This window comes from Xyrauchen texanus, chromosome 3 (assembly GCF_025860055.1).
Source record: "Xyrauchen texanus isolate HMW12.3.18 chromosome 3, RBS_HiC_50CHRs, whole genome shotgun sequence".
Lineage (NCBI taxonomy): Eukaryota > Metazoa > Chordata > Actinopteri > Cypriniformes > Catostomidae > Xyrauchen > Xyrauchen texanus.
The window spans coordinates 31,387,773-31,411,174 of record NC_068278.1 but is presented as its reverse complement, the minus strand read 5'-3'; the positions used below and the strand labels follow the sequence as shown (position 1 = coordinate 31,411,174).

The following is a 23,402-nucleotide window of genomic DNA, read 5'->3' as shown; positions in this document are numbered from 1 at the left end:
GCCCACTGTAACCATTGCGTAGCAAACTTGTTAATCTTTTGTTACTAAATTAATGTAAACATACTACTGTCTTTTAATTACACATTTAACATACACAAAATATTTGGATAATTCACGTATAGATTTGCAATATTAATTATTACCTTTATCACTTGTTTTCAGGACCAACAGTTTCGCTGGCTGTAGTCATGGTAACAAAAGCTTTGTTTTCACCCCGCCCACCCTAAAGTATAATACCATAGTTTTTATTTTATTTTTATTTTACTTTAACAAAAATACGTTTAACATAAAAACAAATAATTAACTTAATATTACTTTATATTTACAAGTGACCTGACAATATCCTTTTTTCCTAACTATTCCCAAGGTCCGTGAACAAAAACTTATCAATTTTACTTTTGAAAAATATAAACTCTCTTAGTAAACATACTTTTTGAGCCCTCATAAATGTTAATATTCCCATCTGACTAAGCCACATTCATGCCTGAGCTTTTAATGTTTGTTTATTTATTTGATAAGCCATTATCCTGCTCAGTTCACCTGTCTTGTCTGTCTGTAGCTCGTGAATCGTGAAAGGGTCCCCCCTCGAGACCTCATATTTCTAATTAAACTAGATTATTGAAGGTCTCGGTGTTGTTTTGTATAAAAAGGGTCAAGGAATACCCGATAGTGTTTGGATCAAATACTCACCATTCATTTTTGTGTTCATAAAAATTACAAAAGTCCTTTTAGATCTTGAAATTTGAGGTGAACGATAGGTTCAAATGAGGCAACAGTGACTCAAACTTCTTTTAAAGTGTAGACAAGTTTCTTGCGTAAATCTCTTCGCAATCAGTTTCTGGGGTGGGGCAGGTAATTATAAAACACTTCCTCTAGTTTCTGCAGCGCGTGGAACTAACAGTCTGAAATGGCGGATGAATGGAAACAGAAGTGCGATTCAGAGTGGAGTTTGGGGGCACAAGGCGTGCCCATGCCCGACAGCGTGGACTGGAAATTGGTGTACGAGAAGAAGCCGTTTGAGCGGAATCTTCTCCACAACCCTTCGCCATATGGTAATGACGTCAGACAAAAATGTATATGCTTCACGCGCTGCACTGCAGCATAACATTTAAAACGCCTTTCCTTTAACTTGTAGTTGGGTGGGTGAAGTAATCATGTCACTAATGTTTCGATACTTGGTGGTACGCAAACTGGTTTTCAGAGCGTGTTTAGTTCACTTGCAAGCCACATTTTACTGTTGAGCTTTGATCTTCATTGTTCTATCTTGCTTCATTTTAAATACTATTACTAATTACTAATGCTATTTTAACTGCGAGATGTTGTTTTTCCTGAGGTTACGCAATTTTAAGACCACCAGTCTACATGACAGAATTTTCCCCCTGGAACACTGGCTTAAAGGGATAGTTCACCCAAAAATTCTGTCATACTTTATTCCCCCTTCTTCCGAGAAACTCAAAATGAGATGTTAACCGAATGATAGCTTCAGTCACCATTCACTGTGATTTTATTTTCAAGAAAATGAATGGTGACTGATGCTAACATTCTGCCTAACATCTCCTTGGTTGTTCCGTGAATAAAAAAGAAAATCATACAGGTTTGGAATAACATGAGGGTGAGTAAATAATAACACATTTTTCATTTTTGGGTGAACTGTCCCTTTAAAATTACTTGTCAAGGCAATCTCAAATTAAAAGGGTGTGTCATGCCTTCCTTGCATTATGATTTTGTGGAACTTATCTGTTTTTCTTGCTCAATGGTCAGGTGTAAACCACACCATCCCGCCACCTGAACTCCATGTTACGGGAGAACGACCCCCTGCAAATCAACCACCCAAATTTGAGCCAGATGGTGAGTCATCCACCAAAACAATAGGTATACTTTCTGTAAATCCATGGTGTGAGATCACCACTAATACATTTTAAACCCAACCCAACCCAATGCAATGCAATGCAATGCAGTGCAATGTAATGTCATGTCATGCCATGTATAACCTCATTGACCCTAAGAATGGATTGTTAATGTAAAAAATTGTTAACAAATTCAATGTACAACCAAAACATTTGCCATTCTTAATGTATGTTGCTGAATTAAAAGATGATCGAACATTTAAAAAAAAATACTGTTATTAATGTTTAACCATGACAAAATACCATATCTTGATCATAGGTAATTTCTCTGGCTGGAAAACTAGTACAGAGGTTTTGCCATATGACACTAGTGGAATACCACCTGGGGTTGTGGTCTGCCACATGCCTCAGTACAGGTGAGTCCCAGACAGTAGTGTGAAGAGAAATTGTCTCAAAATCATAAAAAATGTATCTTAAAGTCATGTCGCAATACAAAAGTGGGAGCTTTATTTACAAACCCAATTCTGAAAAAGTTGGAACAGTATGAAAAATGCTAATAAAAACAAAATTGATTGATTTGTAAATGATGTTCCCCCTTTGCTATATTGAAAGCACTACAACTACAAATTATATGATGTTTTACCTTTCAAAATGTACAGTAATTTCAAATCGGAAGATTGCAACACACTCCAAAAAAGTTTGAACAGTCGAGTGTTTACCACTGTGAAACATCACCATTTCTTTTAATAACACTTATTAAGCATTTAGGCACAGAAGACACAAGTTTGTTAAGTTTAGAATGTGGAATTTTCCCCCAATCATCCATCATGCAGGTCTTCAGCAACACTATTGTATGTGGTCTTTGTTGCTGTATTGTGTGCTTCATAATGCACCACACATTCTCAGTTGGAGATGGTCAGGACTGCAGACAAGCCAATCTAGCACCCATACTCTCTGCTTATTCGGCCAATATGTGGATTGAAGTTGTTCTGTGATGTCCCTGAAAAGACTGTGCTGGATGGCAGTATATGCTGCTCCAATATTTGTACATATCTGTCTGCATTAATGCGAGTTACCCATGCCATGGGCACTGACACACCTCTGGCCCATACAGACATTGGCTTTTGGACCTGACGCTGATAACAGCTTGGATGGTTCTTTTCCTTGGATGGCCCGAGAACACGACAGCTGTGTTTTTCAAAAAGTATTTGAAATGTGTACTCATCGGACCAAAAAACACAGTTTTACTGAGCCTATAGAATACGGCACTAACTTTGTGTTGACTAACTTAGGTTTACTAAAGTTGTCCAGAGCCCATGTTCATGATATCCATTACAGATAAATTATGTTTTTTAAGACCGCGACATCTGAGGGATCAGAGATCACGTGCATTCAGAAGTGGTTTTCGTCTTGCCCTTTATGCACCGAGATTTGACCATACTCCTTGAAACCTTTAACTATATTGTCTAGAGGCTGAAATGTCCAAAATCCTTCCAATTTGTCTTTGGGGAACATTGTTTTCAAAGTGCTGGATTATTTGCTGAAGCATCTGTTGACAAATTGACTAGTCTCGAATGACACTTGCTCTTGAAGGACAACTGTTTTTGGAGGCTCCTTATATACTATGACATGATTGCCTCCTCCTGTTTCACATTGCTTTGTTATATTAGCTCATCAAATTGTTATTAGTCTTAAAATGCCCCTGAGTGTGTTGCAATCATCTGATTTGAAATTATTGTACATTTAAAAAAAATAAATAAATAAATAAATTAAAAAAAATAATAATAAAATATATATATATATATAATTCACAAGGTAAAACATCATATAATATGTAGTTGTAGTGTTTTCAATTTAGCAAAGGGTGAATATGATTTACAAATCACTTCTTTTTGTTTTTATTAGCATTTTTCATTCTGTCCCAACATTTTGGAATTGGGGTTGTAGTTAACCACCATTTAATAGAAACATTTTATCCAGTGTTGCGTGCATACACTATGTACATTTGCTTAAGTCCCACAAGTCATATCAAAACAACAAATTTTGGTCAGGATTGTCATACCTATTGACCATTTTTGCTTTTTGATTTGCTGGGACTGGTAATGTGCACCTTCTGAATCTGTGCACAGACTTCCTTTGATTCTGTATCATAGAGAATGTAAATGGAGTTTATGACAAAATAATGACTAAAAACTAGTTCGAAGCTGCCTTTTAATGCCTTGCTTACACTTCCAATGATACTCCAGAGGTGGTAGTCAGCATCATCACTTGCTGAGCTACCCAGGCTCCGCAGATCAGTTTCTAACAATTACTTATAAACTTTCAAAGACAGACCTACCATGAGGTCAGAGGTTGTTAATCAATGTTATGTGCTCCTCTTGAAGCCATCAGTCTGCATTATTTCAACCTCATTTTTTAGAAATTATTTTATAGCTAAATTCTTGGTGAAAAACTACATTGCCCATAATCCTGAAGAGAAACGTTCCTCCAATCAGTGAATCACATCTAGCAAAATACTGAAGCAAGTGATGCAGTGACCGCCCACTTGCATGACAGACTGTGAATGCCATGAACCAAGTCTCCCGATACTCTCAAACTACTTATATATTTGTAAATATCTGAATATTTTGCAATAATATTAAAACATATTGTCCTTATAACTTATAAGCAAAAACTTGAAATCAATATTTTTTTTCATTTAATTCGATGACATCATTGCAATCATTCATGAGATTGCCCTCGTGAACCTTTTGTCATTTTGTCTGATTTTCAATTTTTTTTTTTGCTTAAAATTTAAGTTTGTTGTTTGATTCACCTCAGAGCTGGTTGGTTTGGTGCATGGCTTGAACTCTTTTATAAAGGGTAGTTTTGCGCTATTACATGAAAAGATAATTTCTTGATTAAAATGTAATTATAACTTTGGAATGTTTGACCCTTTAGCTCACTATGAAATTTGTTCTAGCATATTAGTTTAATATAATTTGTCTTGTATGGTCTCCGTTCTTGTTTTTCTCAGATGGTTTTCTTTAGAGCAGCGTGTGGACCTGAATGCAGAGGGTCTGTGGGGCCAACTACTGGATGAGTTCCAGCCTGAGATAGTCATTGAGGACTGGTGAGAAATGAATTGCTTATAAGAGAGATATTTGCAGTTTAAGAACTCTGCTATAAGTACTGGATGTAAACTGATCTTTAAAGAAGAGTCAGAAATGCAACCAAAAATGTTGTTACGCTTTTCTTCTGCCGTATTTATCTACACCATGTAATGGCCTTGGTGGTCAAAATACTTTTTCATTATTCTGATATTATGACTTCAGATTCTCTGACTTTCTCCACAATCACATTTTAGCTATGATATACTACTTTCACTTGCAATATTCTATGGGTCTGTCCCTTCATCTATAGGTATGAGGAAAGCCAGCTTCATAAGTCAATCTATCTGCTGGATGTGAAGCTTTTGGGTGCTGATGGTAAGACGGTCATCAAGGAACACATCTGTAGCCCTGAAGAAAACCTGGAGTGCTACTCGCACACCTGGAAAAAGGTATAGTACACATATGCGTATACATCTAAATTCATATATGCATGCCTATAATAATTTTCATAAGTATTTTATAGTTGTGTACCAACAAGATGTATGTGTTTGCGACTAGGTCTCCCATGCATTCTCCAACTATGGGCCCGGGGTGAGGTACATTCACTTCCTCCACAGACTAAAGAACAAGTTCATGATTGAATTCTTTAATACCAAGTTTACTGACAGCTCGATTACTGTCAAAGCCGCCAAAATGTAAATCAGTATGAAATAATCCATCACGGTTAAAAAACAAACTTGTGGGAGGTGATGGACTCCATAGATGTCTCTCTGTCTTTTGGAACAATGAATTATTGTCTAATGTTAAAATCTTTTAATTAATTGACTGCATTAAATATATCACAAGATGTATCTAGCAGCTTAATACTGTAATAAAACATTCCTTGTTTATTTTTGTGAGTGTTTTCATTTGTGTGATTGTGTTAAAAGGGTGCATTTGTAGGGTGAAATTTGTAATTGGGATAGATGGACAGTTGGCATCCTGTTATAGCATTTTTAGGCCACCAGATGACTCTATAGCTCACTGAACAAGTCTTTATGCAAAAAAAAAAGATGCTGTGAACATGACAGAATCAGAATGAGCTTTATTGCCAAGGAATTTGTTTTGGTGATTGGAGAAACAAGATGTACCATGATAAACGTAGTTTCTATCAAAATATGAGTTACTATATATATTGTTACTACTGTAAAATCATAATATATTAATAAGCAAACACCTCTCTAATTCAGAATCTTTCTGCCATTTTGATGCATTTCTTTGTTTGGATGACTGTGTGGCTGAGACCAGTTGTGTTAGAGTAACAATAACTGTAGTAATTAACTATGGTAGGAAGTCATTTTATTCTTGCTTATGGCAGAGAAATATAATTGTGTGTGTGTGTGATATTTTTTATACAGACTTAAAATATTATTAATGTCACAATATATTTTATTCAGTCCTCGAGTTGTGTGAGCTCTCTAATTTAAGACTAGCATCCATTAGATTGTTTTGTGTATTAGATCAGGGGTTTTGAAACTAGGGTCCAGGGGGCCGCAAGGGGTCTGTGAAAACAATTTAGAGGAAAAAAGGTAGTTTACTTTCATTTTTTTAATTGTTATACATTTACAGTTTCATTCTGAAACCATGAGATTAATCATAATTGTTTTATTCCACTGGCAGCCATAGTTTTAAACCACAAGAAAGAACAATCTGCATATAACATCATATATTATGGGGGAAAAAAAAGAAATAATGGTTGTTCTGCACTATTCTCTTTAAAGCTGCTTTGAATCTATTGTGATTAGTTCATTTGGATTGATATGAAAAAGGGAGATAAACAGTTTAAACATCTTGCTTTACTTTAGGAAAAATATATATTTTAGTTTCACAACAACATGGCTTTATAATATCATGTTTACATTTGTTTCACACATGGGGTCCCATATTCTTGGCATCAAAAAGTTAGAAAATTGCTGCATGAATCTCATATGCAGGTGTGGTTCAGAGACCCTTGAGAGTATTGCCATTTTGAGATGGTAATTTGTCCCCCTCAACAAACCCCTGGGGTTTTAAGGTGGTCCTACCATATGACTTCGGCCATAGTTTATGTGTATAAAGGGCAGTTTACAGTTAGTTTGAGGGTGAAACGTTCTGACTCGCCAATCAGAGTGTCGGGTTGCGCTGTTGCGCAGTCTGCCGCGTGAGGAAGATGCGCGCTTGTCTAGGATGCTCGCATACTTCATGACAGAAAGAGATAGATCACGAAAACTAACAGCGCGACTGTCCTACCTGAGCACTGGGGAAAAAATACTCTACCGCCTGCAAGTCATGACTGTTCCAGTTTGAGTTCTGCCATAGACATTAAGGTAAGTTATGTACTTTAAAAGAGTGGCTTTAAAGTACGTTGTCGGTCCATCTTTTGAAGTCTTGACTGAGTAACGCATGCACATTCATTCACTAATTGCCACTGCACATGAAAAGACCGAATACCAAATGACACAAATTACCCGTCATTTGGAACTTGCATCTAAACCGTCGTTATAGTTTCCAAACAGTCGTTTTACTACTAGAAGTAATTGTAAACAACAACAAAAGCTGACCGCTCTTTTCATCGACAGCTTCACTGTATATATTTGATATCTTAAATTAAATAGCAGAGCAATACCAAAATAATTAACCCATTATATAGCAATGCCATTTAGCTGAATTTATGCCGTTACCTCACTGAGTTGCACCTGTTGGCAGTTTCATCAGAGGTTCATTCTGTTCGGGCTGGTTTACACAAGTTATTAATGAGCCGCTCAACCTTGGGTCTGCTCGGTGTCTTTTGTATTATTTAAGAGTCGATGAAAGCTAAATTCGAGAGTCATTCTCACCCCATGTGTGGGTACATTTCTAGCAGCCCCCCTTGTGGTACCCTTCAAACCAAAGGATGTCATGAGAGACGCATTGGAATGGATTACCAGCACTGCGCTCTTTGCATCCTCTGCCACACACTCCTTGTGTTTTTATCTGTTATATATATATATATATATATATATATATATATATATATATATATATATATATATATATATATATATAATATACCTGCCTGCTGTGTTAAAACTGGACGTGCAGGACTGAAACAACACATTTACTGAGGGTACTTAAATGTTAATATAAAAAATGTTGAAAGTAAATTGTAAAAGTCAAAATGTGCAGTTGTTATTTGCAGAGCTATTTCTACCTGATATATAAAAATATCTGTATATAATAGTGACAACCACATTACAATAAAGTAGTATTTTTTGGAAACATTAGTTATTATTCAACATGAACTTATAATGAATATTTACAGCACTTTTTAATCTTTGTTAATGGTAATTTCAACATATATTAATATATTTTTTAAATTAAAGGTATATGTTAATGTATTATGAACATGAACTAACAATGAACAATTGTACTTTCACAAATTAACATTAGCCAAGGTTTATAAACGCTGTAAAATACATTGTTTATTGCTTGTTCATGATTCATAATTAAAGAATAGTTCACCTAAAAATGAAATTGATCTCATTATTTACTCACTCTCAAGCCATCCTTGATGTTTATGACTTTCTTTCTTTCACAAAATGCCAAAAGAATATTTTAAGAAGAATTTCCCAACTCTGTTGGTCCATACAATGCATGTGAATGGTGACCAAAACTTTGAAGCTCCACAAACCACATAAAGGCAACATAAAAGTAATCTACATGACTATTTGTTTAATCTATGTCTTCTGAAGCGATCCAATCAGTTTTTGAGTGAGAACAGACCAAAATGTTACTAATTTTTCACTTTAAATCTTGACATCAGCAGTCTACTTGGCGATCATAATTTCAAGTTTGATTACACCACCTAGCACCATCTAGCACTCTGCGCATGCATCAAGCACTAGAAAGTTTAATCGAGCTTGAAATTATTGTCATGCATAGAGACTGCAATGTCAAGATGTTCAGTGAAAAAGGAGTTACATTTTGGTCTGTTGTGACCCAAAACTGATTGGATTACTTCAGAAGACATGGATTAAACCACTGGAGTAGTATGGATTACTTTATGAGCTTCAAAGTTTTGGTCTCCATTCACTTGCATAGTATAGACCTACAAAGAAATATTTTTCATAAAATCTTGGTTTGTGTTCTGCAGAAGAATGTTTTACACATCTGGGATTTTGTGGTGAACTTTTCCTTTAAAAATAGAACCATGTTAAGTGATAACATTATAGTTTTGACTTGAATAAAAGCATTAGTTACTGCATGAAACACTGTTGGGTTTTCCTAGTAGATTATTACACTGTCTCATGCTGATAAAGTGACCAGTTAAAAATTTCTGTGGCAGTGTAATACTTAAAGTCTTAGATTACGTGAAAGTCACGATTGCCTGGTGGAAGTCTATGTGCGGTCAAAGTGGAACTGATTAAACGGTAACCTGTCTTGCTTGGAAAAGGTGTTGTCTTTCGAAATGGAAAAATAATCTAAATATTTAGTTACAATCCTCAATGTGGTCAGTCAGGAACATGGGTACATGTGTCTGCAGGGAGACTGCACATGAGTGTGTCATGCGTGGAGGCTCACTGTATGTTACGGTGAGGATGATGATGAGGCTGCTGCTGGGTTTCTGTATGTGAATTTAAATGTTTGTATTTGGGTTAACAGAGGTGCATCTGTCCTGAGGGTTGTCTCTCTGCGTAAAAAATGTGGGCTCAGATAACAGAACAGTGTTTCTGTAGGAACGTAAAGACCAAATTGCATATTAGAACTTAAGGAAAGAGTGTATGCAAAAACAGTTCTCACAATCAGTTATCCATTCACCTACTCTTTCCATTTAATATACTACTCTCACTAGTCTCAGGGTCAGAATCTGCATTCTCTGACCATTATTTTCATTTGTTCTCTCATTTTCTGTCTCTGTGCTTCTCAAGAATTTCTACAGAGCACTCATATGGACATGCATGCACTGCAGATGTTATCTACAGTCAGTATCTCCCACATAGTCACATGTGCACACACACATGCACACATACACACGCACGCACACACGCACACACACACACACACACACTCTCTGGTTTGTGGTTAACCTCTCTGGGATGGAGGGGCACTTATAAGCAGTAAAGTATCTGTGAAAGTACTGTAAGAGGTAGAAACATCAGACTCTGTGTGTGTCCAGCATGGTAGACCATCTTTTACAGCATATAGATATATAAGATATATGTAAGACTGCTGGAAGAGTGTCGAGACGAAACACATAGGTTTAGCATCTCAAAAGTACATCATCCCGTTCTCCCTGTACCACAACATGTAGCTTCACAAATAGAAAAGGTAAACCTGCAACGAAACACCAGCAAACGATGTGCTTCAGAAAATAACAGAAAATCAGTGAAAAGAAACCTACTGGGCATCCCTTTGCCTTCATTTTACTGCATTTTTTTTTTTACTAATAGGTAAATATCACACACTCCACATTCCCCACATCTATCTGCACAGTGTGGTCTTATAAGTGGCCAGGGCTTCACGTGAGACTGAGAGAATTTAGCAAATATAGACTAGGTTTTTATGGCATTAAACATTTTTCAGCATCCGCCCAAGCAAATTCAATGACATTAAACTTGCGTTTGGTGATTCATAAGCATTTAATAAGCTTTTCATCTGACGTGCGCATCTGTGTTTCATGTGAGCATCACATGCACTATCTCTGGAGCACGGAAATGCGGAGTCCAGCAGGCGTCCCGATATTTACATGAGAGAGCAGAGCAGGATCACTCGTGCTACTCAGTAATTTTTGATACAAGAAAACCCCTGAAAAAACAACTCCACAGAATGGGACGACTCCAAAAGAAGTAAAAAAACTGAAGAGGAGCTTGTTATTAAAACAGGTGCGACATCTGTGGTCTATGTTCACAAAAACCAACCCAGAGCAGAAAATTTGATCTCCAAACTGTGTCACACAACGACATTCATTCGCAATACAAGCAAACTGTTTTACCTCCTTAAATGAAGCACACACAAGAGTATTATGAAAGCCAAAAAATGCACTCCACCATTATTCGGTCATAAAAATTTGTTTATATTCATTTAATATTTATTTCTTCAAGAAGTGTTTACATAATTTTGGATTTTTTTCTGCAAGAGGTGTTTATTAAAAAGTTTCTTGAGGAAATTGAATAATAATTATATTATTGCTTAACATCATCAGACTGAAATGTAGCATTATGTGAAATGTAGCATTATGGTAAGGATGATTTAAAGACAAGTTGTTTTTCTTTCTTTATTTTTTATTTATTTTTTACTTGGACTATTGTCAAGTTCCAAAAAAAGAGAAAAGTTTATAAGAGGAAGTATTTATTTCACTAACTAGATTATCAAAAAATAGGTAGTGCAATATGTTAATTTAATATCATGATATATATTGTTATTGTGATATAAAATTACTTATATCGTGCTATAAGGATTTGATCATATTGCCGACCCCTTCTTGGAGCTTTCACGAAACCATTCCAGCGTATTCTCATTCTCTTACGCACTCATTCTCTCTCTGTTCAGGCTTGTAAGTAGGATGCAGTTTGTTAAGTAGTCTTGAACACAGCCAGACTGGCATGTGTTCTGCTCTTTGGACAGGTAATACAGTGTTTGTGTTGCCTGCAGAATGTGATACTCTGGGAGTGAGGTAAGACTGAAATGGAGCTCTTCATAGTCCAATTGTAGTGGAAGAAATAAGTAGGAAAGGGTTGAGATATAGATGTTGTACATTTATGGGAGCACTTTGATGGTGGTTCTGCATAATACTACTTATACTCTTGCCTTGTTTTATATTCTGTGTCTCAATGTAAAATTTTGTGTGCACTTGCTTGTTTCTCCTATCACCAAACAAAAATTCCTTGTGTACGTGAGCACACTTGCAATTAAGCTCCTTTCTGATTCTGATTTGATCTAACCTTTAATCATATATTTTGTTGGTGTAACCCAATTAAACCAAGTATAATTGAGTTTTTCTTAGCTCAAATGTTTTGGTTATCTGACGAAAAATAAATACATTTCAGGTGTGTGTGTGTGCGTGCTAAGGTCAAGCATCAAGCCTCAAGCCCTTCGCCCAGGAATTTCAAATTTTTTATATAAATGAAATACTTTTTTCTTTTCACTTCTATCAAAATGTAGTTAAGTCAGTGTGCCTGAAAGAAGACAACATGTTCGGATGTCTGGTCCGATTGAAAATACGAAACCTTACATGAATCCGAGAATTTATGTCAGAATGGCTTTATGAATAATTTAAACAAAAAATCATTCTGCTCATGTTTCGTGAATGAAGCCCATATCCGTGCCTTAAGCTATTCAGATTCGGGCACATCCCTAGTGGTGCTGCAACAGCTTCTTACATATACACTCTTATACATTTATCTCTCTTTTTCACTCAATCTCTCTCACTCAGAGAGTGAGGAGATAATGAAAATCTGCAGCTGCTGCTGAAGTCTTGCCATCGCATTGGCTCTTACACAGAGCTCTTCCTGACTTTGCCCTCTTGAGGTTACCTAAGTCCACCCACAACCCCACGAGGCACTATTAAGGCATTTGAGATTGTTTTGACTTAGAGCTGCCTAAGCCTCATTTACATACCGTATTCCAAATGGCTTCCTTGAATTTGTTAAAATCAAGGCATCAAAGCACAAATCACACATTTGAGCAAGTGCAGATTTCATCAGCCTATGGTTGTACTTGTTATTCACTACAAAGTACTGCAAATATTTTGTAAGATTTTAAGTTTAGCTAGTTTATGTGCATGTGCCAGTCAGACAAAATGTGATTTAGACAACATTTGGCTGAGCATGAGTGTGTATCTGGTGTGTGTGCAGTGCTAAATATTGCATAGCGGCAGTGTCGTGATGAGTGGAGGGTGAAGTTTAGACTGCGGATCCTTCTAGAATAACGCTGGCCGGGATGAGGGGCCACCGTAACACACACCACAAGTCCTGAGCTCTTGGCCTTACTATTGCAGTCTGATGTGTGTGTTTGTGTGTTTCACTCTGTCTACTGCCTGAAACATGCAGTCTGTATGTCTGAGCATCTCTTTCACATGTGCATATCTGTTCAATTCAATTTTCTATAGCACTTTTCACAATTCATATTTTTTCATGCATACATACATATGTATATGCAGAAAAGTTCATTTAAACGGTCGTAATCCAGCCACACAGTATTATTGATTGCATTGGCTAATTTTCACACTAACAACAGGAATTTATGCAATATGCAAATAGTAGTAATGCAGGTGATTGCTAACTCCCTGTCTTTCTTGCTCCCTGTCTCTGTCCCTGTCTTGTTCAATCTGCCTCAACTTTGTCCTGTCATAAGTCTGATCCACTGGTCTCAGTACAGTACTTTCCATTTATGGAGGAACATGCAAAACTGCAACAGGCTGATCATCTGATTCCAGGTCAAATGATCACACACAGTCTCAGATCAAAGCACTTGATCTAAACCTGTCATTAGTTAACCACCTGATCTTAGATCGCTCTGCAACAGGTTCATTATTCAATGCATGGATGGAGAGCATGAAAGCAAGAGTAGAGTTTCTCAATCTAAACGCTGATGTTAGTGTGTCAGTCACTTGCACTGTCTGTGTCCCGGTGAGTGCATACACGCGACGGTTTGTGTTTTTGTTTAAAATACCAAGTTAGACCCTAGACTAGAGCATCCAGTAAAGTTTTCCTTAAAACTTTTAATTTAATATCATGTAAACAACACAATGATGAAGACATTATAGACATTACAGTTTTATCTTCTGTTTATGCCTGATCTTCTGTACAGCTGCTTTGAAACGATATGTGTTGTGAAAGGTGCTACACAAATAAAAATGACTTGACTTGATATTCCACATTTTGTGGTATCTTATGTCTATAATGGAAACTACACAGACTTTGATGGACATCCAATCTACCCTATTGTAATTTGATAAGTTGTTACAGTGGCTTCTAATGTCAACATTTTGTCTTGTTTGAGTGTAGTGTGCTGTGGTTATATGACTGCAAGTATATGATTGTTTGTGGTTTGAGTGTTCTGGTGTGTGTGTGTGTGTGTGTTGGGGGGGCTGAGATTATGGTATATTGATACTGAAAACAGATTTCTAACCTGTGTGTGTGTTTGTGTGTTTGTGTGTGTGTGTGTGCGTGTTTTTGTGATTTACGAGGACAATTTTGTAAGTTACAAACTGGTAATTACAAGGTTATTATGCTATAAATGTGATTTATGAGGACAGTCATAGTGTCCCCATAATTCAAATCGCTTAAAAATCATACTAAACAATGTTTTATTGAAAATGTAAAAATGCAGAAAGTTTTGTGTGATGATTAGGTTTAGGGGTTGTGTTAGGTTTAGAGGATAGAATCTATAGTTTATACAGTATAAAAGTAATTATGTATATGGAAAGTCCTCATAATGATAGGTAGACCAACATGAGTGTGTGTGTGTGTGTGTGTGTGTGTGTGTGTGTGTGTGTGTGTGTGTGTGTGTGTGTGTGTGTGTGTGTGTGTGTATGTGTGAGCGTGTATTTATCACTTTGTGGGGACCAAATGTCCCCATAAGGATAGTAAAACCTGAAATTTTTGACCTTGTGGGGACATTTTGTCGGTCCCCATGAGGAAAACAGCTTATAAATCACACTAAATTATGTTTTTTGAAAATGTAAAAATGCAGAATGTTTTCTGTGAGGGTTAGGTTTAGGGGTAGGGTTAGGTTTAGGGGATAGAATATAAAGTTTGTACAGTATAAAAACCATTATGTCTATGGAAAGTCCCCATAAAACATGGAAACACAACATGTGTGTGTGTGTGTGTGTGTGTGTGTGTGTGTGTGTGTGTGTGTGTGTGTGTGGATGTGTACCTCATTGGCAGGTGCTTCTTGGAGACAGCCGGAGTGCTAGGGCTCAGTAGTGTTTTGTTTGGGTGCTTCACATGGACAGGTTCAAGAGAAGTTGATTGGCTATGGTAAAGTAGTTAAGTGTTTTGTGATTGATTGCTGTTATGAGATAATTCTATGACTGGTTTAAAAAAGTGTTTACCATGCTTGTCTTATGGTCCCCCCACAGCTCCATCAGTAAGGCTAAAACCAGACCAAAAAGAAAAGTGTTCCTTTTAACTTCAATTTTACTGGTTATCATTAAGCATTGCCATTAAAATTATAAAAATTAACTGAACTGAAGGGAACTGAAAAAATTATTAAATTAATCACAACTAATTTTATAATTAATTATTTTTTATATCAAGTCATAATTTCTGTTTTCTTTAACAAAAATCAAGATCTTTCGAAGTACCACTGCATTCAAAACCTGTTTGGGAATCACAAATAAAAAAAAAATAATCTATATTAACTAATTATTTAAATACAATTTATGCACTGTGAAAATGCTAATGGGAAACCTCTTTACACTGAAAAATGTGGTAACGTGCAATTTCTTTAAGATGCCCTCAGTATCTTTTGTCTTTGTGTCATCTTGGACTTACAGTAACACCTAGCAGCTTGGATGAAGCATAATTTAAAATCAATAGCTCCAGTTGCAGATGCCATTGTAGAAATGTTGTATTCACAGTCATGATTACTTTAATTAATGAGTAAAAGTGTCAAATAATAGGACGGTTACTGAGATTAAGCAAGTAGTATTGGTCTAGTCATGTGATTCTTGCATGGCAGCCATGTAGAATAAAACAAAACAAATGACTCTTCATTTTAATGTGTGTGGTCATGATTTCCTACATAGTATATTGCAAAATTCAATTATTGTCTTTAGGAGTTAAACTTTTGAGGAAAAAATTACTGAGTGCACCTTTACGGAGCTATTTCTACCTGATATAACCCTAGTAATTAGTATTCAGGTTGATTCAGTGATGTTAAAGCTGAAGTAGGCTATGTAACTTTTTTAGTGTTTCCGATTAACATTTTTTTTATTATTGATTCGTACATATAACAATGAAAAACAAAACATATATACACTGAATCATCAATTAACCCCCGCTGTTACCCCTTCCACTCCCCAATCACCAAACCCCCTCTGACACTCAATGAACATCCCTGTGGTCACATATAAATATACACACAAAAAACATTTATTATCATTCACATTTAAAACTATATTTCTCTCTCCACAGCCCCTCCCTGAGAGTCCCCAAAAATGCCAAATAACTGCCAAATCCCAGATCCCCAGCTTTCTACATGACTCCTCTTCGAAAGCTGCCACCCTCCCCATCTCCATGCACCACTCCCAAAACGAGGGCACTCCAGCCAACTTCCATCCCCTTAAAATAATCTCTCTGCCTAACATAACACAGGCCAGGACCCCATTTTTTTGTGTATATCTCCTATATATATATATATGACCGCCCCATTGCCTAAAATACAGAGTCTGGGGCAAAATGACATTTGAGTGCCCAATACATCATAAATAAAACTCTGAACCTTCAACCAAAATTCTTGGATAGTAGGTAGGTGTGTCTTTAAGACCAAGCCTATAACATCTAGAGGGGGTCTAATGGAATAGATGTAAAATCTTGAATTGTATAAGGTGCAGCCTTGCATCTCTAGATACAGACTTGACGTGTTTTAGAATCCTAATCCACACTCCCTCCTCCAAAACTAAGTTTAAATCTTTCTCCCAAAATCTCTTGAGAGAAGTTGAAGCTCCATCCCCCAGACTCTGAATTAACAGGGAGTATTACACTGATGCCTCATGACCTTTTCCAAAAGCAGTAATCACCTCTCCCAGGGTATCTGCCACTTTAGGGGGGTGTATGCTACTCCCAAAAATAGTACAGAGCAGGAGGCACAGCTGTAAATACCTAAAGAACCGAGAACAAAATTTTCAAAGGATCTCAACACTCCACTCTCATATAGGTCACCGAGTGTATTAACCTCCCTCACAATCCCCTCTGTCCAGCAGAAAGGGGACTTATTAATACATAATTTTGGGTTCAGCCATATGTTCAAAGCAACATTGAAATAAATGTCAGAATTAAACACTCTGGGCACTTTTGTCCATACCGAGTGCAAATGTGAGACAATGGGGTGTAACTTAACTTCTCAGATTAGTTTGATAGAAAGGCTTTGCAATGGCGAAATAGGGGCAAGAACTTTCTGTTCAATACAAAACCAGGGAGAGGCTCTCTCAGGTGGAAGTGACCAATGAGCCAAATGTCTGAGACCGAATGCATAATAAGAAAACAAAATGTTGGGTAGCCCTAGACCACATTGTCAATCGGCCTATGTAATTTATTGAAATGTAATCTGGGACGCTTACCATTCCAAATGAAGTACTTCACTATGCTAACATATTGCTTGACATACTTCAGCATCGGAGAGTGGGTTGGTTCAGACTGTCGCCATGCGCAGCTGACGGCCATGCGCAGCTGACAGCAATGCTTGCCCGGGCGGCTGCGAGCATCGGGATGATCGACCTTCACGGCCCGATGATTGGTCCCGGGGCCCCGAGCGCCACTTACGGCCGTGCCCCGCCCCTGTACCTTTCTTCCCGGAAGTGCATGATGGGCCGAGTCTCCCGTCCAGGGCCTGTGTGCTTATGTCGTCACTCACGACTGAGCCTACAGTGCCACTGGACAGGCCGCTTCCACCCTGCACGCCACGGCTCTCCTGCAAGTGCACAAAGCCGAGGTGCTCAAAGAACTGCACAAGGGTAGTTCTGACCTGAGATTGATGCAGGAGCACTGCTCGGTGTCCGATCTTGCCCTCCGAGCGATGATGGTCACGGCGTTGCCTCTCAGGCAGTTGATGTCTACCTTAGTGGTCCAGGAGCGCCACCTTTGGCCCAACTTGTTCAAACCAAGTTGGCCTATTTGGCGGCACCATAGAGGATTTCACGCAGCAAATCCTGGCCCTGGCGTCAAGCCACCCGCAGAAAGCAGATGCCACCCGTCTCATGGCCGGTTGCCAAGAACCAAAAATGTTCAAAATGTTTACAGAGACGGACAGTCCAGGAAGTAGGAGATCTGCTCCACAGGAGCTGGTAAGAGCACCACTCTTTCCCCAGGTGGAGGTTTTTATATTCCTTTTCTTATTTCACCGCATGCCCCAAGGGCCACGGTACCCACATTCTAAGAAAAGAGCCGTTTTCTCATTTCCTGTGCCTCACAATCGGTGTCCCTGGCCGTTGTTATCACGACCACCGGGCAACGTTTCTCTCTCTGAATGCCATTGCTCTGTGTGCAGAGATCGTCTCCCTTCTACAGAAGCGATAGAGCCTGTCCCTCCAGCTGAGATGAAGGAGGGGTTTTATAGGCCAATCTTGGACATGCGAGTCTGAATCGGGCTTTGTACAGACTCCCCAAGATGCTGATGCAAAAACGTATCTTGACAGACGCATACTTCCATACAAGTAAGAGGTCCTCCCCTCGGTTTGTCCCTGTCACCTCATGCCTTCACGAAGGTCGCAGAGGCAACCCTTGCCCTGGAAGTGGGAATCCGCATTCTCATCTATCTTGATGACTGGCTACTTCTAGCTCACTCACGGGACATGTTGTGTGCGCACAGGGACCTGGTGCTCAGGCACCTCAACCGGCTGGGGCTTCAGGGAAAAGAGCAAGTTCTCCCCGGTTCAGAGCATCTCTTTTCTCAGTATGGAGTTAGTTGCCATCTGTTCAGCCCCTGGTCAGACCTAGTATTCCTCCGGGCAGGAGTTCCCCTAGGCCAGGTCTCCAGGCACGTTGTGGTTACAACAGATGCCTCGAGCTGTTGGCTGTACTACTTTCCCTGAGGAGGCTATTGCAGTTTATCTGGGGCAAGCATGTGTTGGTATGTGTTGACGGACAACACAGCGATGATTGCATACATCAACAGCCAACACGGCCTACACTCTCATCGAATGTCACAACTCACCTGTCGTCTCCTCCTCTGGAGTCAGCGGTGGCGCAAGTCGCTGCGAGCCACTCACATCCCGGGCCACCTCAACAGTACAGCAGAAGTGCTGTTGTGGAAGGTTACACTCAGGGGAGAGTGGAGACGCCACCCTCAGGCGGTCCAGCTGACCTGGAGTCGATTCGGCCAACCCGACCCGGTAAGACCGTGTGTTGTATTCCACTTATAAGTCCTCCCCCCTTCTTGGGGCTGGGTGCGGTCTCCGATGTGTCCTCCTCTTTGGAGGGTCATCCCCCAACATGGACCTTATATGGCCTCCAGCTGAACAATTTCATCCTTTTTTGGGGAAAACAATAGAGAGAAGCTATGGCTGGGCCAGCCAGTCCCTAAACTTCTGAGCATTTAGCAGCTCCCCAAAGTGTAAGGGACCACTTCATGCCTGCCAGTGTGTTGGGGGTAGTTACGCGACAGCTTGCTGCTCTGGATACGAGGCACACGGAATTCTGCCTGTCTCGCACTGCCAGTCTGCGTAACTTGGATCAGCTCTTGTGGCATTTTCCATTGGGACCCCTAGTGTCAACTCATCGACACAGTGACAGATAGAGAACATCATGGTTACTGATGTAACCTCCCTGATGCCATTGCCATTCCATTCACACGACCAAACCTTGCATGGCCTCTCGTGACTCTCCAACTTTTTCATTGTTAAAATACTTTCTCCTATCCCAGCTTTATATGAAACGACAACAATTATTAAGCAATTTACTGAAGTACATTTTGTTGAAAAATGAAAGCACTGTGTTTATGCTGTGCTATCAAAATTGCTCTGTTTGTTTTGAGTGACTCGCTTAGACCCGCCCCATCTCTTTTTTTGACCAACGGCAGGTGAGGGCAGGGCTGAACTGGGAAGAGATATCGGCCCGGGATTGTACATAGCAACTGGCCCAAAAGTTGAGTGGGGGGGGGTGTTCGATGTCCTTTTCTGCATATTGCGGCGCCGTTTTGTGGTCCGTTCTGCATAACGCGGCGGCTCATTTTAGCTTATCGCGGCCCAATCGGCCCATTTCACGGCCGTCCCACTAGCCTTGGTTTTCCCGATGACCAGTCTGCCCTTGATCAGCCCCAATGTGCATCGGCCCACTGGGAAAATGGCTGGTATGCCAGATGTCCAGCCCTGGGCGAGGGGAATATTCAGAAAGCTGTATTGAAAATAATGTTTATTTTTGCAATTCGGTTTGGTGGTGCTAGTGGCGTAGAAATTACATCAGATTTAAATAATATTTTTGACTTTAATTAAATCAGCTAATTTAGATGTTACAACAGGAACCAAATTTTTGGGGTTAAAAGATTTTTCTGTGTTGTAGCTGTGAGCCTTTCTATGATAATCCACAATATCAGTTAATAAAGAAATAAAGTCTAACTGTCCATAAAATTAGAGTTCCATTTTTATTATTATTATTATTATATGTGAGTGGGGCATACAATGGTAAGAGTGCATAAATTAGAGCATTGTTGATATATTTTAGAATTCTATATTTTAGAATTTACTCCTTATAGGCCTATAACTTTCTTTCTGTTAAGCTAGTGTTTATGTGTGTGGATGCCTTACACAATAACTGTAGGTCAATTGTTCCACATTGTCCTCTTTCTATTATGTACACAAGTGAATGTAATCAGTATTGGGTGGTGAGTACAATATAGCCTCCTCTGGTGTGAAGGAGGGAGAGGGGGAGAGAGAGAGTGAGAGAGAGAGAAAGAGAGACCGAGAGAGAGTGGGGGGGGGGGGTGTTGCAGTAAAGTACATTAGTTTGAACATTAGATCTCTCTCTCTCTCTTTTAGGACTTCATTAAACATTACAGCACAATAGTTGTCAATGTGCATAGACCCCGAAGCCGCCGCCAGGCGCCGCCATTTGCGCCATTTAGAATATCAGCCGCCGCCAGCCAATAATTTCGTAAGCCAAATTGAGCCGCCATCTGATAAAGTTTGGCTGAGCCGGCTAGAATTATTTGCATCAAATAATAATTATATCACATAGAGACATACACACACGAAATATATAAACAATACACGAGATCTATTTTCCCACTGGATTCATAACAGCGCAGTCTTGTGCCCGTTGCTACGATACACAGACTCACAGTGAATTGACGACCAATTAAAATTGCTCGTTTTCCGTACAGAAGAAGCGATGCATGTTTTTCTCGCACTGAGGTGAAATGGCGGAAAGAAGCAAGCAAGGTAATTTTGATCTCACTTCTCACATACTTTCCTAATTCCTACTTACTTTTTTCTTAACTTAGGCCTACCCAGACTTTTGTTAAATCTTCAGGGCACGGTTGCACAAACACCTGAATCAAAGATTGATGTTATGAACCAAATATTCTGGAACGGAGAGATTTATAGCACTGAACGTGATATTACTGCAGTAACAAACCACCGTTTCCACATTGCTAATTCACGACGCATGCGTAAGTGTACATTGAAGTGACATGTGCAAAACTTTGTCCAAAATAATAGGCTACTGATAACAGTGTGTGTTTATATTAAGGCGAGACACGGCAGGCAAAAACATCGTTTTTTTTTTACTGGTCAATTTTTAGATTTTTGGATATTTGTCTTCAATAACATGTCTTCTTTCAGACTTGTGGTGAAAAAAAGTCCGAAATACACATTTAGGTCTTTATTTTACTACACTTCGTCTGTTTGCGTCTGTAGATTTCTCATAAAATTCAACAAAAGATTGCATTCTTAATCAAGGTGTAATATGATAAGCTTCATCCATGATAATGCCAAGTTATTGTATACAACTTAGCCTACATACATTTAGCCTAAACACAACACATTGCAGGCTATTTGAAAATGTTTAGTAGCATACAGACTACAAAATAAATATGTACATACGTTGCGAAAGTAAAATCTGATTGTATTGCATTTTGTAGAAAAATAGTGTATGCCATGCATTGCTTGGAAATATTGAGATCTAGTAAATCAGTATAACATAGACAGTGGTGGACGAAGTACACATACCATGTACTTGAGTTAAAGTAAAGATACTCAAGGTAAAATATTACTTAAGTAAAAGTAGAAGTGCTGCCTTTAAAAATTCACTTGAGTAAAAGTACAAAAGTATTTGCCTTCAAATGTACTTAAGTATCCAAGTACTATGATTTTTTATGGCCATAATGTCCTATTATAATTTGTCACAAGGCTCTTGCTTAACTCAGTCTACATGAAGACTAATGTCACTCTTGGCACACCAATCTATTAATAATATGACATTAATTAGTCAGATGTGTGTGTGTGTATATATATATATATATATATATATATATATATATATATTTGAATTGAATACATTTTTTGTGTGTTTAATTTTGGAGGGAAGGGACTGTTCCCATAAGGTATAATACATTTACAGTATTTACTGTATATATTTTTCTCGAGCGTCTATGGTCATAATTATTAACATCCTAATGTTATGATACATTCAAATAAACCTGCACAATGCCATTAAATATAAATATATATATATACACACACACACACACACACACACACGCACACACACGCACGCACACACACATACATAGAATATATATATATATATTCTATGTTATGGGAGCAGCCAATTTTCCTCCAAAATTAAACACAAAAACGTATTAATGCAGTGTTTCTGCTACTCTCCAGAAAAACAATGCTATTATATGCAAGTCATTTTAGTGTCAACATAATAAGCAATGTACATTATGCGTCAATATTTACCGATAATTGCTGCAATAATAGCTGCTGCTCTCTGCCCCGCTTAAAATCATTGGCAACGCAATTTGTTTGGAACTATTGAGAGCTACACGAATCACGTGACGCTGGGCGGCGAGATCACTGTCGCAACCGTCTATGTTCGCAACTCTCATATTTAACGGCTCTGGGGTGCGTTTCCCATACAACAACGTAACTTGCTGCTCCACTACCGTAGTACGATGCACTGTTGAAGAAATCAACTTGCTAGTCACGACTGTTTCCCAAAACCGTATTGTCGCAAATTGGTTGTTCAACCACATTGGTTAATGATGTCACACATGTGGTGGATTAAAAACTACTTTTAATGAATCTGTTCGAATTAATGATCGAATTAATGCTAGATGTTTTGCTATAAATTACGGACATGTCATCTGAGGACTCTCTCATATTTTTCTCAGTTATTTGCTTTATTTCCAGATTCAATCATAGGCTCGTTCTTACGCACTAGAGCAGGTTCACACATGCGTACTCTTCAAAAACGGTGCTTTAAATCTATTGACAAACTAAAAGACATAAAGGACATTTGTATGTCTTCTAAATAAAAGATACTGATTTTACTGAATGTCATCTTGCTTATTTGGCTCAAGATAATAATTTATTAAGCCCACATGTTATAATAACAAGAAACTCTGCTTCTAACCACAGGTCGAGAGCTGTCGTTCCAACCACACAACTCTGCGATGCTGTTTGCGAATGTTCGTTGGAACGATGGTTTCGGGAAACACAGACTCGTTGAACTATGATGATAACGATGGAACTTGCTACCATAGTTGGCTAACGATGCTTTTGGGAAACGCACCCCTGGTT

The 23,402-nt window shown here is 38.5% G+C and overlaps 2 protein-coding genes across 4 annotated transcripts in view; both read left to right on the top strand.

The window, feature by feature from the left end:
• The first annotated feature begins 865 nt into the window (after positions 1-865).
• LOC127621141 (F-box only protein 50-like) lies at positions 866-5,829 on the top strand. Its single transcript, XM_052094628.1, has 6 exons — positions 866-1,052; positions 1,762-1,848; positions 2,167-2,263; positions 4,864-4,959; positions 5,250-5,388; positions 5,498-5,829. Exons 1-6 carry the CDS (start codon positions 908-910, stop codon positions 5,636-5,638), a joined length of 705 nt encoding a protein of 234 aa, XP_051950588.1. The 5' UTR covers positions 866-907; the 3' UTR covers positions 5,639-5,829.
• Positions 5,830-7,128: 1,299 nt separating this feature from the next.
• Positions 7,129-23,402, top strand: part of LOC127620952 (sodium/calcium exchanger 2-like) — a 59,063-nt gene continuing 42,789 nt past the window's right edge. For 2 of the 3 annotated variants that reach the window (XM_052094346.1, XM_052094339.1), the window contains exon 1: positions 7,129-7,284. The gene's annotated coding sequence lies outside the window, so the exon portion shown is untranslated. Of the gene's footprint in view, positions 7,285-10,639; positions 10,819-23,402 lie in introns of those variants that run through there. The other variant, XM_052094330.1, reaches the window with a different exon arrangement.

What these genes read in the sequence shown, in the direction of transcription:
- LOC127621141 (XM_052094628.1), top strand. Translation starts at nt 908, where the DNA reads ATGGCGGATGAATGGAAACAGAAGTGCGATTCAGAGTGGAGTTTGGGG. An exon ending in TGCCACATGCCTCAGTACAG is followed by an intron (nt 2,264 to 4,863) that starts GTGAGTCCCAGA and finishes TGTTTTTCTCAG; the next exon opens with ATGGTTTTCTTTAGAGCAGC. An exon ending in ACTCGCACACCTGGAAAAAG is followed by an intron (nt 5,389 to 5,497) that starts GTATAGTACACA and finishes GTTTGCGACTAG; the next exon opens with GTCTCCCATGCATTCTCCAA.